This window comes from Cinclus cinclus, chromosome 16, assembly GCF_963662255.1.
Source record: "Cinclus cinclus chromosome 16, bCinCin1.1, whole genome shotgun sequence".
Classification (NCBI taxonomy): domain Eukaryota; kingdom Metazoa; phylum Chordata; class Aves; order Passeriformes; family Cinclidae; genus Cinclus; species Cinclus cinclus.
Window position 1 is genome coordinate 8,810,199 of NC_085061.1, and position 18,257 is coordinate 8,828,455.

Below are 18,257 nucleotides of genomic sequence, written 5' to 3' on the forward strand. Positions count from 1 at the left end.
CTTTCTTTCCTGTCCCTTTTTTTAAGGCATAGATAGAGGGATGGGAAAAAATAAAAGGAAAAACCTCCAGGAACAATTCAAAGAATAGATTTTTCTTAAAAGCACTACACAGAGGTGCTAACCTGGTAGGTTTTTGTCTTCATTGCCATCACAGCATTTATTGGAACCAGAAGGACCATGACAGCCACACCTGCCAGCACAGAAGGACCTAAATTCTGAAGAGTACATAACTGTAAGCATTTATTCAGAGCATATTTTGTAAATCTTGACTCAAACCACTGAATACAGTACAGAAAATCATTCTGAAATAGGTTTTCAGCTTGAGAGAAGGATCAAGCAGGGACTTAGGTTAATACCTATGTACTTTGACTTTTGAAACAAACATATATATATAGCCCCCATATAGAAGTACATATAGATCAATCTCTCTCCAAATATATCTCTATACACACAAATATGTTTTAACACTTTCCACTTTTTGCTGATTTGTCTGTTCTTCTGCAGAAGAGTCAGTACAGTGCTGTGTGAACTAGAAACAGCAAACACCTCATATGGTTACTCTGAGCACAAAGCCAAGACCACTTATATTCAAATCAAGGGACAAGCGAGATACTCTAGGTGCTACAGTCCCCCAAAAGATAACAGTTCCCCTCTGCATCCTCCCCATCTGAACTCAGATGTGTAAATTCAGAACCTCCTGCCCTTCTTCCTGACAGCAGCAACAAAAACAGCTCTGAATGGCTTCTTAATAAACAGCACTTCACTGCTGCAAACCCTCCAGAACAGGTGTGTGTAGTCACAAACCATGGAAGTAGCAATTGCCAAAGCCAGAACTGGAAACAACACACAATGCTCACCCGCCACAGCAAGTACAGTGCCAGCATCACCTGGAAAGGGGCAGACCAAACCATGTTTATATAGGTAGCCAAGTCCATGAATCTCTGAGCATCCACAGACATCAGATTCACAATCTCACCCACAGTAGAAGTTTTCCTAGCAGAATTTGTGATAACAAGTGCCTGTGTGTAGATAAATAAACAAATGAAACAACATTTCAGTCATTTGCATTTTCTCCACAGAATTCAAGTGCTTTACAGAACTGCTTCTTTAAAATTGCAGGTATTTTCCTCCTTCGTATTCTGTTTACCTCGTACACCTTGCAAAATGAAAGTAGTACAGTTTGAATTAACCAGATGGGTTTGAGCTAATATAGAATTAAAGTCAAAAAGCAAACTTTGGGGTATGGGCTGGTGGTTTTATTGCTTGGGGATATTGTTTACTTGGTTTGCTACATGTTTCTGTTTTAGCGTCAGAAGTGGAATCTTCAATTCTTGTGACATTTTCCTCACACAAAGCTTTCAGTCCACAGCTTTCTAAAACATTCCATCTTATTCTAAGATGGCACTGCTAGTAAATCCCAAATTAAGCTGTAAATGTAGATGCATCTTTAATTTCTGCACCAACTGTAGCACTACACACCCCAAGCCTAAATGAGGAAAGTTTTCTTACTTGGCAGTGAGAAGCACGTTAAGTAGCAAATTAGAAAACTGCTGTAGCTTAAAGGCTTTTATTTATAAATTAGACATGCTCTTATTTCTATTAAGCATACCAGAGTCACCTACCTCATTATTCAGACTTAAGTGATGCATTCTCAGTCACAGATAGTGCATATTTGCAGTCACAGTACAGTTACATATTTAAAGAAACACATACCTTTCGATAAATTACACCAACAATGGCTGTTTTGAGCCTCATTCCAGTTACAAAGCAAATATGAAAATACTGGTGAAGAATCAGTGTCTGAAGACAGGCACAAACAAACAGCAGCACTGTATAAAAGTAGCCTTGCCAGTTTGGGGCAGCTTTGTTGTTTACAAAGTTGAGCAGCAATCTGTGGAGAGAGAAATGAGAAAATCCCTCTGACAGGTGGGAAACAAAACCAAATGCCATGTTTGCAGCCTTAGGTTATTCCAAACATTGGACAGGTCACGCAAGCACCCGAAGTACCAAACTTAGATAAAACACTTAAGCAAACTTCTTAGAAACTGGAAATCATTTTGAATGAGCATACATCACTCCCTCCTCAACACAGCAGTCTGAAACATGAAGTAACACATAGCTTACATGTACAACATTCTCTTGGAGCTACACTAAAAAGCCTCCTATCCCCTCCAGCTGAAATACAATCACTTGCAGTTCCTTTATTTCTTGGCTCAAAGTACTACAACCCCTCCCAGCTCCTCAGCTCTCCATGGCATCACATACTCTGATGAGCAGGCACAGAATAATTACAGCTTAGAACTGAGTAAACTCTCCTGCTATTGCTGATTATGCTCCTGCCTGCTTTCCTGGTACTGAAAAGGAAAAGTAGTCAAACATTTGTTGCAGGATGTTGTAATTTGAAAACCAATGGACTGAAATCATGTTTGTCCACGGTCTCTCCCTTGGATGACATGTCCTCCTCATTTTATCAGCTGAAGGCAAAGCAGCTTGGGAAGTCAAATACCAGCATGCTTTAAATCCTGTTCACATCCTTTTAATACAGCAATAAAGTATATAGGTCTTACTTCAGAATTTCCGGGCCTGAAAACATCAAGAGATCATGTGCAGCTTTAAAAAGGAAGCTCATGAGAAAGTATGGTCCAAAGGTTTTGTATAACACCTTGAATAAAGATGCTTCAGAGCTCTTCTGAGATGGTTTTATAATCAAAGCTTCAACCTCTTCTGTCACATCAGCATTTGAGTCACCTGATTTTTGCTGCTTTTTGGGCGCATACAGCATGTTTAGTGGTTGCCTGAAAAAAGATTAAGTAGAGGATGCAGCCTTTATACAAGCATAAAGCCAACTGGAAAAATGTACACTACACAAATGAGATGTAAATGAGCTGCTTATTATGATTCTTAACAGTTTAACTGAGTTTTACTGTCAAACACTTTTAATCATACAACATAATTAAATGAACTGGCTGCTCAGAACTGTCTTTCTTTGCTTGGATAAGTAACATTCCTGTACATCTCTCCTTAAGCCTGCCCTGGGGAACGAGGAATAAAGCTAACTCACAAGCTTAAAGAGCAGAGGACATTACTGGTCTAGAACCCAGAATGCTGAACTTAGACTGAAATCAATTCAGTCTTGAGTTAGAAGACTGAAGTCAGGTTAATGCCAAGACACATCCAATGGACTGAACACATTCTTTTCTTACATCTGGCTTATACTAAACTCCATGCTCTGAACTTCTGAGGACAAGCTATATGTGAAACACTGTGTAAACAAGCACACAATTTTCCTTCAATGAAAAGGTGCTCCTATTTGCTGCAGCCAAGGATGATGAAAGTAGGATGGAGACTGCAGGCATGCAGTCTTTCTAATTTTAGTCATCTGGCTTAGATGCTTAGACTCCCTATATAGTCAAAAGAAAGGAACAAGCTGCTCACTTTTACACCCTGAAATACCCTCCCATGGCTTCACCAACTACAGAGGGAGCCCAAGCTCCTAAATTACACAACGTAAGTTTGTGTCCAAACATTCCCTCCCCAGGGGAAAAAAACTGCACATCAAAAGTCCCAGCAATAAGTTTAGGACCATGAAAGACTAAGGGAAAGTTGATGCAGCTCTTCATAAAGAAGAAACACAGTGCCCTACTTGGTCCCTGCTCTCTGTGCACACCAGGACAAGCACAGGCAGCCACAAGGGCCTTACAAAAGCAGGTTTGCTAACAAATGACAAACACCTCTCAGTAGAGGCTGAGTCACTTGAGCTTTTAAACCTCTGTATTTTGGCAGAGCTGAAAGCCAGGATAACTGAACTTACCTCTTGGTCTTTGACCATTCTTTTGCCCAATTTCTAGCCAAACCTGGCACTATTTCCTCTGATTTGTCCTCTTTATTTAATGACCACAAATCCTTGGCTTCCAAAGGGCTCCGATAACCCTGACTCATCAACCTGTATTAGAAGGAACCAGCAATATAAATTTAGGAACACTAGAAATGTTTGTGTATATACAGAGATAGATACACAGATACAGCTGCATCCAGCCCCAGAACAGAGCCAGCTCTCCATAAAGATACAAGCAAGCATTAGTGCCTGCAGCAACACAGGTCCAGATGTTAAAACACACATCCTCCTGCTTTACTGGGAGAACTAGACACCAAAACATCTAAGGATCCAGGATATGCCACTGAATTCAAATTCCAGAGAAAATAACAAAAAGGATGATGTGATCTCATTTGAAAACCAGCCAGGCAATTAATATTCCCATGCCTAGCAAGTTTCAAAATCTTTATTAGGCTTTAATTTCACAAAGCAATTCCTTTGATCTAGCTTTCTGTTGGAACTCTGGCCAAGTACCAGCCACAACTATACACCAATATTATTTTACATGCTTCTGTGTTTTAGCTCACAAATTATACAGCATAAGTAAAATTAAGTTAATGGGAAAAAAAGAGCCTATTGGGCAGAAGAAGGTAATAGTTTCCAATGTCTTAATTTCTAAATACAGTAGACAATTTCTCCTTTCTTATATTTCCCAAGAATGATTTTTTATTATATTCCTTGATCAAACGTATTCAATCCAGACTGGCAAAACTTAAAATTGCAAAAACCTTACAAAGGAAGTTAAAAAAATACTAATCAAGTTTTTTCAAAAAATAATTTAAGCTATCTACAAAACAAACAAAATTATTGTTGCATGATTATTGCTAATTTAACTCTGAAAGCAGGATCCCAAAGTGCCATCTAACTTGAACTGGTTCTTTTATTCAGCAGCTTGATCTTACCCAGTGATCCACCAGAATGTGATTCTGGAGAGGAAAGAAGCACTGAACTCTGGACATGGATTCTAAAGGACAGAAAAATAAATCAATCCACACACAAAATAACTTCAGGGCCAAAAGAAACAAGTGAAACAGAAAAGATGTTTTGAAATGCTTTTTGTTTACAATATTTTTTTCACATTACTAAAACTTGCCATTTATGCTGCTGAGAGCTTGCTCAGCAAACACAAGCACAGCTTCAGGGCTGTCAGCAGGCTCCAGCACTTGGACACAGGAATAGCAGTGCTCCATATCAACAACACAACAAACAGCTGAAGGAATTTTGGAGGCCAGTGGAGACCAAACAGTGTCTCCAGATGTCCTGTTCAGTGCCCACGTCAATGCAACGTATGCTACCATTTGAGGGCACTAATATGTTAATTGGGTAGCTAATCATGAATGAAAAATTCAGTTCTCCTGTTCTAGCTGTGAAGTGCTGGGACTCCATTGACACAGATGGCACAAATGAAAAAAAAACGTGTAACTCCAAAAAAAGCATCTCAAAACAACCCTTAGGAGCCCTGCATCCCATCCATCAAATACATATGGGAAACTGAAGTACCTAATCTGGCTGGGTTCAAAGAGCACTAAGAAAGGCTGGCAGAATTTCAAAGATATGAAAAGTTAATTTACTGGCTGAATTTCCATGCACATTTCTCTCTTCCCTCTTTCAGAGCTCTGAACAGCATCTAAAGAATGCTAAAAACACTCCTAAAGCACAACAAAACACTGCTTTTACCATCAACCATCACTGAAGCAACTCAGTCTATCTACAAAAGTCAACAAGCATCATTAAACTATTGCAATTAAACCAGCCAGAGCCAAGTGTTTCAAACATCTGCCATTCTTTACTCGTGTTTGTGCAGCCTGGCTTCTCTGTACTGTGCTGTCCTGCATTTGTTATAATCCAGCTACACAAAACAGTCTTGCATTTTCTCTTTTTCATGTAACTTCTTCTGCAACCTTTACAGGGAATAGTAAGAGTATGTATCACACAGATGCTTTTGTTTCTTGAAAGGGGATAAGAATTTAACATTTCCAAAATATCCAAACACTTGCAGTAAAATAATTGCAAACAAATCCAACACCATCCATTAGTGAATAAATACAAGTTTTTCAAGTCAGAGAAGGGGAAGGAGGCAAAACTTTCAGTGTTCAGCCACTCCTGCTTCCCTGACAGACAGATCTCTCTGCTTCAGCAAATAAAGGGAATACTTTCAACTGCATCAAAATGCAATAATATTCTGAATTTTACATAAAATGTTGTATTGCTTTCTTCCTTTATATATTTTTTAATCTATTTGCAGGTGGAAATTCTAAATTTAAGAGCCCACTAGATCCTGTACTACCAAAAACTGGATTTGGTTTGCATAAACCCCCAGATTAAAACATTAAAACATGTTGGATTACTTTTAAAATACTACTGCTTTTGATAAAATTAGTTATCACACAATTAATAATCCTACTTTCACACCAGATAGGATGAAGAAAAGTTATACCAAGTCTGGATTTATGTAAACAATATACAAAACACATTGCCTGATTTCTATATACATCAGCATCTACATCTCAGAAATTTCACTGTAGTTTGCTGGCGTAAGTAAACACACTAAAATTTTACTTAAGGCTTACAGACATTCCTGGTTTGGAAATATTTGGCACAAGGGAATAAAGCAGAATTTAAGGCTGACTAACATGACTTCTTTGCTCTTTTCCCCAGCAAAACAGAAGGTTAAAATTTTAAGTCTGTCCTGTTTCCTGGAGACATGCTAAATTCTTAGAAATACTCTGAACAGAAAAACAAACCACTGTGGTCTCAAAGCACCTTACAATTACAACAACCATGATCAAAAAAGAAAAGATTTCCTTACACCCACAGTATCCTGTGAAATATATTCAACCCCTGAATGAGATGAAAAGAACCAAAAGAAGAAGATGATCCAAAGACTCAGCAATAAACTCCTTCTTGCAGGCACACACAGATTGTCTGCCATGGCCATGCACAGCACCCCCAGCACCAGGACACTGCTGGAGAGGGTGGCATTCAGGAAGTGCAACTGGTCATGGACCTTTTCCACAGTTAAAGGCAGTATTTATTTCCCCCATCACACATTTCACACCTCCATCAGTCAGTGTCACCTAACTGCAATCAAACCAGAATCAGCCCTTGAATAAAACCAAAATTCCTAAACTCAGCATATCCAAACCCCAGGCAGTGACCAGTGTCACCCCCCTGTGACCCAGAAGAGCTAACCCAGAGGTGGTACAAGGATCATCCAGCATCTCTTGGGTCACTTTAGATCCATGCCATAGAGCTGGCACAGATAATGAAGAACACATGCAAAAAAGATTGTACCTAGGTAAAATTAAATATCTACACCCAAACCACCCTCTAACACTAGCTGCTCTTGCATCTGGTTAAACCTTTACTTGATATAAGAAAGGTAAAAAGAGAAATCAAACACTTCTGCCCAGGTTCAAACGCTTTCCAGGTCCAAATTCTTCCCCATGTTCAAATGAAATGAATCCACATGCTACTGCCTACTGAACATATCAGATAACCAGGAGCACAGCATTTCAAACCACTATTTCCCACTGACTGCCATCAGCACGACTGAATATAAATACACATAACTTATCCTTCAGGAATGCTATTCAGCAATGAGTACAACAGTACTTTTGTGCTTTTTATTACATACATAGCCCCTCCCTTCCCCCAGTTTTGCATATTATGGGCTTCTTCTGCATCACCTAATAAAAACCAGAATTTTAATTATTTTTCGTCTGGGAGACTGTGGCTCTGTAGCCCATTACACAGAATATTGCACGTATGATATTTGGCACTCTATATAGACTCACTCACAGGATCATTTACTGTTTCAGAAAACAAAGGTGGTTGCTCTGGAAAACAACACAGGATGAGCTCTACTAACACCAGGACAAAGTAGATGCAGAAGGTGGCATAACGAAATGCATCCTCATCAGCACCCTGCAAAGGAAGGTAATATTCCAATTAGAAGGCTTGAGAAATTAATTTTAAATAACATGTTATGATTAAACAGAAAACAGCTCCTCATAAATTCTGCAAACTAAGTGCTACACTACTCACTCCTATGCAAATTAAAGTCAATGTCTATTTCAGTAAAGGGAAGGTAATGAGAGGGGAGAGGATATGAAAGACATTTATTTTTATTCAGTCATTGCCATTAAAACACAAGCATTAATTTCTTATGTAAAAAGTTCTCTTTAATACGTAGTTTGTGCCAACACAGGCCCAATTTGAAGTCAGTGTATTCCTTACAGGAGGAAGATGTTTATGCACTGGTTAGCAAGGAGTCGCGAAAGCAAATTTTTTAAATTAGGATGCACACAGAAGATAAGATTTAGAGGATCAGAATTTACATTACACTTTGTTTCATTGTGTGTAAAATTCAGAGGCTCTTCCAGTTTTTTTAGACTTGGACTGATGCACAACACATAAGCCACAGAAATCAAAAGCACAGGTGTAGATGGACACACACCCCCAGTAAAATTCCATTCCCAACAGCTGAAGACAGAAGTTAGCTGAAAGTTCTCAAAATTGCCAATGCAGTTTAAAGGTTTCAAGAAATAAAAGTGCCATTTTCAGGCAGCTCCACAATTAGTCTGATATTTGAGGTGGTCTTACTACAGGGCAAGTCAGCATAAAAACATTTCACTTTGATTTTGTCCAAGTAGGTGAGACCACACCAGCACTGAACAAAGTGTTACAGGAAATCCACTGCACAGTCAACAGGAAGATGACATGAACTCCCAGCCAGAGCAGTTTGATATCAGAGATTACACAGAACCTGAGTGTTCTCCAGCAGACACATCCGCTTTCTCCCACTGCCAACCCAGTTTTCTTGGCAACTGTAGCTACAGTTAAAATCATTATGAATCTCATGAGCATTTCTAAACAGAAGACATTCATTCTTGCTTCCTTTGCTGCTACAGCCCAGGGAATGAAGGTACACTACCTGAACCATTAACTGATTTGACTGGCATAATTACCAAGCAACTACTCTATCACTGCAACATCTGGGATTATTTTCAACTGAATGAGGCTAAAAAACACTTACCATATTTAAGGCATGTTTTACTTTGGATATAAAAATCACTGTGGCACATAACAATGAGATGAACCAGAAAATCGTCATTACACCTGAAGACTGTACTCCTTTTATTCTTTCATATTGTATTAAAAATGTGGCCAGCAACTGTAGATAAGTAAGATGAAAACATATTTGCAAATTAAGTTTGACAATATGTTATGCACATGTCAGAGGTATAGTGCTAAAGTCTGCTTATCTAACATTAATAATTCAGTATCTCCCAGACCTTCTATACCCCTGAAATTTTAAGTGTAATTTAAAAATACACTTAAATAGGAAATTCTCCATATCACTGAAGATAAGAAGTGGACAAAAAAGGAAAAAGGAATATGCATTAAACAGAAATAAACGATCACATACACAAAAGTACTGTCAAAAGCTGCCAACCTTCTTTACTTTTCTGGCTCTGGATCACAAAACAACATAGAATTACAGCATTTCCTGACTAGTTCTTTGTAAAATTTCTTTCCATACAAGCCCCAACACCAAACACAGACTAAGTATTAGTCTATTTCTGTATTTTGTGTTTTCTGAGCCCTTCAGGAAGCTGGTACATCTCACTTATCTACTGCAACATGCATTTTCAATCAGCCTGACAAAAGCTTGACAGTTGCATTATTAAATGACCACAAACTACTTAACAGCTCTTGCATTTATCAGTATGTTTGAGGTTTTTGTTTGGCTGCTGTTGGGGTTGTGGTGTCCCCTTGAGTATCATGTTTACCCACTACTATTCCAACTCTGTGATAAACCTAAGGCAACTGACAGCAAATGAACAGGAAGGAATCCTCCTTGAAATGCAGATTACAGGGATATTGGTGTGAAAGCAGAAAACCCCAACACATCTAGGTCAAAGGAGGTAGCTGGGGACACACCTGTGTGACTTGTGGCTTTCAAGACTTTCCACTGTGCCATCTGGTGCAACAAAGATAGCACACAAGAATGTTATATGGGAGTTTGTAATGAGATACTTCTACAATATCTCCCCAAGTTCAGTGGTTTGTATTATCTAGGTTGAATCAGCTCTCTTGAGTTGATTCCTCTGCCCCACGCCTGAGCCAAACTATTAAATGGATGCCAGCTCAGGCCTACCAAAATAAGACAACTGAAACTGCCTTGTATGCCAATGCACAAAACACTGAGCACAGATAGATGAGAGTCTGTTTTTTCTCATTTTTTTAATTAAAAGCAAGCAGGCATTTCAGAGTCAATATTTCACAGCTCAACTACAGAAGAAGTCTGTATATAGAGGCTCTAGCTTAAAGGATTACAGCACTGTGAATAGTACCAAGGTGGTGTCACTGCTTACAGCTTTGCATGGACAATGGCCATGCAGGAGAACTTACCATTGTTATACCCAAAATTGTAGGGCTAATGAGAAAAAACGGAGCTCGAAAAATATTTTGACTTCTTTCCCAGAAAGAGTAGAAAAGGTCTGCCCAGCAGACTATCCAGAGTATTAAACCCAAAGCCTGCAATAAAAGAAGTGTCTTTAATACATCAATTCACAAACATAATGCAGCACAATATATAGACGAACACTAGATTTTATATGTTAGCAGAAGTCATAATCAGATCATATCATTTGGGTAATTCTACCACATGCACAAAACAAAATCAATTTGGCTTTAATTACTGAATTCCTACTAGAATAAAAAAGTTAATTGATTTTTAATACCATGTAATTTAGTTTATTATGAAGCATAAAGCTGGTCTCCTGATAACAGACTGCAGAGAAAAAAAGCCCTTCCAATACATCATCTTATTACAGCCCTTCTTAAAACTTTGCACTTATTCTACAGGGGAGAAAAAAACCCAAAAACATTAAGTACCTATTTCACAACATTAGTGGAATAGAACACCTGCAGCAGCTCTAGAAATGTATGCTGTGTAACTTCAGAAGCCGACAGGATAATAAATTCTTTTTATGATAGAAATAAGGGCCTTGAGATTGAGTTGCCTTAAAATAGTCTTCTCCAACTGGTCTTTAAAAGCATTTGCATGTTTGTTTCTATGCCAGGGTAAATTTCAGAAAGCTTGATGAAAGGGCAAAGGAAACAGGAAAGGCTGGGAAATTAAACACAAGCAGAACAAGTAAGTTATACCTGAAGCAAGCACATGGGTCAAGACAAGATGCTCAGAACAGGACTGTGCTAAACCACAGCTGCGAAGAGATTGCAATTTCCATGAAGGCTGCTAAGTTCTGAATTCAAAGAGCCACGTACCGTCTTGGCTTTGTTGAGGTTGGACACTTGGATGTACCCCCTGTCATGACGGCGGAGGTACAGGGAGTACACTGGGAAGCAGAGCCACAGGTAAACACAAGGAATCCACACCAGGACTGTGTTCTGAAAGCACGGGGTGAAATCTGGATCTTCTGTGTGCCATGTCAGATTCCAATCCTGGGGCAAGAAAACAGGCTGGGTTACAGAAAAAGCCAATATCGAACTTCAGTATTCGAAAAATCAGAAATAGGGACTCGGAATAAAAAATCCACAACAACAAGGCATAGAAGCAAGTAAAAGGCTCACCCTTGCAGCTCATTTCCTACTCAATAAGAAGAGAATGTAAATTGATATAATTCAATGTTTTCCTACTTCTCTCAACACAACTTTGAAACCCAAGGTAAATCACCATGCCATCAAACCAAAACTGATGCTCACAGTTGAGCATCAGTTGATGCTCACAGTAATAAAAACGTGTCTAATTCTGCAGCAGGAGCTCTGGTATTGGTATAAACTTTACCACAATAAGCAGATCAATTACTGGCACAAGGACTATTCACAATGACAGGCTATTTAGCAGTAACATGAGCTTTCATACCATATTTACAACTGCTCCGAGTTAGGAAAATCTCATGCAGCAAATTTTAAGTCACTGACCTTGGTGAAAAATTATCACATGCAACACTTCCTCCCAAGTGCTGTATATTTTTGACTCTCCAACAGAATAATGCAATGCACAGTATTGCAGCCAGAGATGGACTGCAATTACTCAACAGCCAAAGCATTGCTCCCAGGCTTCTGTCTAAAAGTCACTGAGCCAAGAGCAGCAGTCCCATGCCCAAAGCCTTGTTGACTGCAGTGTGAACTTTTCAGTGGCAAAGCATTTTTTCAGGCAGTTGCACAGCTTACACTACACAAAACACCAGTACCACTACTGGGACATAATGCCAGTAATCCTACTCCTTTATAAAAGCCTGAGTTGGTCACTGAAACAGGTGCTATTAACCACATTTTATAGATAAGGAAACAGAACCAAAAGGAGCTGTAGTGCCTGTTCCCTCTATTCCAACATCAAAGCCCGAAGCCGATCCCACTGCACAGAATCACCACACTTTGATCCTTGTTTGTCCCTTTGTTCCACTGAACAGCTTCAAACACAAAGAGAACATAGATCTAAAGAGGAATGAAAGATACATTTTTCTTCCCCTCTCCCCCAATTTCTATCAGAATCTAGGACTTGATACAACACACAGCATACACAGGACGCTCAACTGTTATTTTTCTCCTCTAATTCCCCAGCATTCTAAAAATTCTTCTCACTTCATATCATTTTTCATTTTCAGAAAATCTCTGGGCTCACTACAGCCAATTCAAGGGAATTAACACTGGTGGAACATAAGAATGCCCAGTTATGTTTGACTGTGTCTGTGTATGGGTCACAAGCTGTTCGTGACAAGGCTGGGACTGTGACATGCTGTGGGCAAGCCACACACACTTACTAGGTCTCCTGACTGCATAGCTCATCAGAAATTTCAGCTGAGTCATCCTTACATTTCACCACCACACAAACGTTTTTGGCTTTCTAAGTCCCAGCTGCTCTACTCCAGCATAACAGCCAAGAAAAAGTCTCATGACTCTGCAGAACAGCTTACAATTCACAAATTAAGATAGTTAAAAGATTATACAAGTAAATCAACAGGATGTAATCAGCTTTACAAGAAACAAACAAAAGCACTGACATAATTTAATTGAGTAAGCTTTAGGAGAGCTACACACTGTTTAGAAAGTTGTTCACTTCTTTTTCCCTGTTGGCAAATGCTTGCTATAAAATGAATCTGGCAAATACCAGCAAGGTCAGAGCAGGTAAATGCACACCACTGCCACGTGGCAAAATAAAAGCAAGAAGTGCTGTATGTATGACTGCTATGCATACTGGCTGGAGGATATTCTATAAAATAAAAACGTGCAACCTTCCATTTGACTTCCATATTTACAAGGTAACTGGAGGTGTTTGCTTCTGCATAAAAGGCAAGAGTGTACAATGCAATGGTACCTCAAGGTTCGGAATAGAAAGATGGGACAAAGGGCAATTTTGAGCAAGACTATTGCTAGAGTTTAACAGCAACATCAGTTCTTTCATGTTTCCAGGATTTCATCCAGAGGCTGTTGTTATCAAGTAGGAGCATGCTGAGCTTTACTCTGTACAGAAGAAATGGCAGCACACAGGTGAGATGTAGAAGCCACTCCCATTTTATATTCATTTCAGGTGGTAAAAGGCAAGCAATGTGTGAAGAGACAGCAGCGTTCTCCTGCTGCTCCCCAGGCTGTGTCCACACAAGGCAGCAGCAGAGACAGGAACAGAGCTGCAGACCCCATCCTTGCTGCTGAGCACCCTGTGTCCCCCCCAGAGCCCTGCAACCCAGGGGCTGGGTCTCAGCTGTCCTGCAACCTCTGCAGCTTCCCAGTTACCACCAGTCCAAAAGGCACTGGGGCCACTGGAGTGACACAGCAGGCAGGCAGGGACTGTCTGCAGGACACAGCAGCAGCAGGCTCTCAGCCTGGACCGAGCTGTCATCACCCTCAGTGGACAAAGCCAAGGGGAACTCAATCCACTACAAAAGGCAGGCATTGCCTAAATTCTGCATGGAGGCCACCACTGCTTTAGGAGATTCCCCTGCAGCTGGAAAAAGTGTCACTCTCGACATGAAGCCAGCATGCATTCACATTTAAATTACAGGTTCAGTTACACAGGTCTAGATTAGCTCAGCCAGTGGAAAGTACATGCTTCTCCTCTGCCTTATATAAACCCAGTTTTGTTTTTTCTTCCACCACAAACCAAATGCAGAAACACTCACTAAAGCAGACCTTTGTATTTAACAGACATTAATTAGCAAATTAATGACATTTTTTCTGACTCAAGTTTTAGAAACACTGTTTCAGCAAGTTCTGCTAAAACATGAAGTTGCTCCATTTTTCTCAGCTCAAAGATTACTGGTTTTCACTCTGCCCAGCCAGTTAACTCTTCTACTTTGTAGTCACATCAAATGACAGAGATACAACACCTGAAAGCCTACACAATCTAGCAGCCTCCTGCCATAAAGGAAGGGGGGGGGGGGGGTGGTGAGAAAAAAGGTGTAAAGCTATTAGACTGTGTAATCTGGAAACAGCCTTTATTTTATTATGTGACTGCAGGAACCCACTGGAGAAGAATCAAGTCTGATCCTTGTTCCTTTCTTGGCAGGTGTTGGGAGGGATACACCATTGGCTTAGTTTTAGTGTAGTCCAGAAGAGCCATATCTCAGATATTAAATAGCTTCAGGCTGTTTTTTCTTTTCAAAAATTCCACAACAATTTTAAAGTTCCCCGGAATGGCAGATAGATATTTTTAACTTTACCTGACCTACTTCTCAGTTTTCATTTCTATCATCAGCACTGTGGTTCTAAAATACCAGTCCACAGCTTTAGTGCCCTGTAGCATGTTTTCTCTCATGGCACAAAAAAACTTCTTATCACATCTGAAATGAAAACCTATCTACAAGAAGGGCATAAAAAACACTTGGCATTCTCCAGAATTAAGTGGATCCATTCACAGGCAATCCACTTACTTAACAGTGCATAAAACCCAGGAAAATTAAGAGCTATACTAATTCCTGTCTAAAATTTCAGGAACAGGCAAGATAAAAGTATTGGCAGTAGAACTGTAAGACAAAGTTGCAACACAAAAGGCCAGTTATTCTGCCTTGGCTGAGGGAAGACAGACCAGGGACAGCTGCATGTCCCCAGCATGCCTAACCTGAGCAATAACAGTAATTGATGCTGCCTGCCTCTCCTGCAGCCAGGAAAGGCTGTCAAGTGAGCAGCCAGGGGTTGCTTGTTCTCACATCAATAATCCCACTTGACCCACAACACATTTTAAAATTCCCATTGGCAGAAATGGAGAGACACAAATTGCTTAGTTTCATGCCTGCTGTGTGCAAGTGTGCTAGAGATGCAGGCTGACAGCCACACTCTGAAATCCACCTGCATGAACCAAATTCTGACTGAAAAGTGACTTAAAATACTACCACAGAGCTATGTAAAAAATGAAATTACAAAACCATATCGGAATCTTAACATCATGGTCAATACTTACTCCTTCAAATGGAGTTTGACACTGACATTGTGTACCCACCACTCCAGTATCACCCACAGAAGAACTACTTCCCTTGTAATACCAAGATAAAGTTTCTCAGTCTTATCTCCCCAACAGTAAAAAAGGCTTTCTGCTTAATGCAATGTTTACATTTAGTTGAGTGAAAGTAATTAGCTCTCTCAGGCACTAACACAGTAATTGCAGCTGACAGCTTTCATTATAATGGTATCATCACTTTCCCACTGAAATAGGAAGTTTAACAGTCTGCCAGCTCTAGATACAGGATAGAAAAATTTCCCAGTGTAGCTCCTATGAAACCACGAGCTGACTAAACCACTCCCTCTCTCAGTGTATGCTAAAAGCCAATGGCCTCATGGCATCCATCTCAGATAGCAAATTTCCTGCCTCTCCCCAGCCAGGAGATTTGGCAGATTTGGCTGAGCCTACATCTTCAGATGAGCTGCATCAGTGCACAAGAGGGAGGGGGGTAAGGAAAGTGCAGAACAGGACCTCTCTCTTTAAGGCTGCTTTAAAGAAACCCTGACCTTGCTTTAAAAAAGTCCCTGATACCTGATATGCCATCTTTGTTCTGCCATTCAAGTTTTGGAGTCAGATCATGAAACCTGTGTTGAGGCTCACCATTTGTCTAAGAGCCTATTCAGAATGGAGCCTAAACAAGAACAATCATGGCACAATCTTCACCAGCATCAGATCTGTTCTGCTGGGCTGTCCAGGCTGTATCACAGGGAGTGACAAGCTGATAAGAAAAGATATTTGATACAAGATATTTGTACAAGAAAAGTACTCCAGAATCCCTACAGAAGTTTTCTAGCCCAGCCTCCCAAAACACCATGTGCAGATTGAGACCTCAGAAAATAGAAGACACCATGCCTCTCCATAGTTTCAAATTCTGAAATCTAAGCTTTATTCCTAAAGTATCTTAATGTTGTCAAAGACAAGATTGTTAAAGCAAGAGGTGAAAAAGCTACAAAAAATAGTAATCACATAATAAACAAGGGTCCTAAATTTTTTTATCATTTATGTAAAGATGGGGGGAAAAACCACTTTTTCTAGTGACAAGAAAATGCCCCTAATTTCTCATATTTTCTATTAGACGTGGTTTTAGCAAGTTATACATTATTTTAATGGTTTAAGCTCTCAACAGTAATTACTTACATAATGCAGATCTGACTTGTTAATAGAGACAAGGAAAAGCCTCCACCTTCCAATAACTAGTCCTGAACTCAAATCACATTTCTGTACCTCCTTGTCCCAAACCCACACGTGAATTTTTCCTAACGTTTACAAAAAGTTGAGACCATTTATTATATAAAGCACTGCATCAGCTGGAACTGTGTGTAAACTTCAAAGAAAAAAAAGCATATTTTGCCTTTTTTCCCCCATTAGCCTAAAATAAGAAGCACATGCTAACAAATTGCCAGAGAAAGTAGGACCTGCAGCTGTGGTGTTTACAAGACCTGAGCTTTGTAAACTAAGAAGCTAAAAGCCACCAAACTATGGCTAACTTTTTGTGTCAGAGAAACATATAGCAGATCATATTAGCACTTGCAAAATTAAAATTTAGCCTCTCTCTACAGCCACTGCGTTTCCATACCCTGCTGTACCTGCAAGTACCATGACAAAACATTTGGCCACTTAACAAAATATTTACCACTTCTAGTTTCAGAAACTAAGGATGGTTTTTACCCTTCTTCAAAGTTTTTCAGTGAAATCAGTTATCTAAAAGGATACAAGAAGATTCCTGCTCTCATCTCCTCCTTGCACCAAACACAGGGCTTCTGCTTAATAATGCAACAGCCTGTACCTTGAGCTCAAATCTCTGAGAAGTTCCAACACACCTGGGTAATAATCTTACCAAGGGACTAAGGTAACACCTCGAGCTGGGATAAACTGTATCTGACACTACCACAGATGCAAAGAGTGAGAAAACAGTAATGCAAGGAATTCTGACTCTATTAAAAGTAAGCAAAAGGTCAGTACCCTGCAGTAGGCTTTTTAGAGATGTGACCCAGAATGACTCCAGCTAGCCCAGGCTGACCTTCACCAGGTCCCAGTACAGCACAGTGCTTCAATGTAAACTACATTGTAATTGCATGAAATGGCACACTCAGGCATTTTGCCACGTTTTTTCCCCTCATTTAACTTTTCTGAGCAATTCTGAATTGCCAGCTGTAGAATGACAGGTCATCTGTTCAGAAAATCCCCATCAACAACAGATTATCAGGCTTAATTTCCCTGTATTTCCCTTAAATTGATCTATTCTGGATCAAGGGATATCAGTTTCATTTCTAATCTAAGTTTAATTTTTCTATGCAAATTCAGACCCTTGTTCACAAATGGAAGGAAGCTGAAAAATAAGCCTCTGGCTTTCGTCACTAAAAACCACAGCAGCCAAGGCATGAAAATCATGCAATCTGCTGTTCATTATAATAAAGCACCATTTTGTGTAAGGGTTTCCGTGTTTATCACTCTGCTAACTCCTCTGTTCCAAATGCTGTGCACGTATGACCTTCCTGTGTCAACAAACACAAGCAGTTCCATGGTCTGCACGCTCTTTAGTACAGACTCAACTCACAGCTTTTATCAAGCTCACCCACTACCCTCCCACAGCACCTCCAAGTCCCTCCCCAGCTCTGCCACAAACACACCGAAGTATCTCTCAGTGCAAAGAGCTGCAGGGCTCCAAGAGGCGTGCCAATTTACTGCCTATCTGAGGGGTGACACCACAAGCCACCCATCTTCAGAACACAAACTGCTCCTTACATAAGGCTGGTTTTTCTTCAGAAGTTCAGAAGTCTATTTCGGTAAAAATACCAGTGTCCTCATAAATAACATAAGCACAGCAGCTGTTTATGTCACTCAGTGTCACTTCACAAATGTCAGTTAATAACTGCAATGCATTAAGGAATATTAATACATTTTTTTTTCTTAATA

At 39.8% G+C, this 18,257-nt stretch overlaps 1 protein-coding gene across 7 annotated transcripts in view; it reads right to left on the reverse strand.

The window, feature by feature from the left end:
- Positions 1-18,257, reverse strand: part of LOC134050659 (multidrug resistance-associated protein 1) — a 47,920-nt gene that overhangs the window by 25,800 nt on the left and 3,863 nt on the right. For 3 of the 7 annotated variants that reach the window (XM_062503871.1, XM_062503869.1, XM_062503868.1), the window contains exons 2-11: positions 11,171-11,347; positions 10,292-10,417; positions 8,913-9,050; positions 7,676-7,801; positions 4,777-4,838; positions 3,812-3,943; positions 2,568-2,795; positions 1,714-1,891; positions 858-1,019; positions 123-215 (exon numbers count right to left, since the gene is read on the reverse strand). In XM_062503871.1, the coding sequence (XP_062359855.1) occupies positions 123-215; positions 858-1,019; positions 1,714-1,891; positions 2,568-2,795; positions 3,812-3,943; positions 4,777-4,838; positions 7,676-7,801; positions 8,913-9,050; positions 10,292-10,417; positions 11,171-11,347 (1,422 nt within the window). Of the gene's footprint in view, positions 1-122; positions 216-857; positions 1,020-1,713; positions 1,892-2,567; positions 2,796-3,811; positions 3,944-4,776; positions 4,839-7,675; positions 7,802-8,912; positions 9,051-10,291; positions 10,418-11,170; positions 11,348-18,257 lie in introns of those variants that run through there. The other 4 variants (XM_062503870.1, XM_062503872.1, XM_062503874.1 and 1 more) reach the window with 4 other exon arrangements.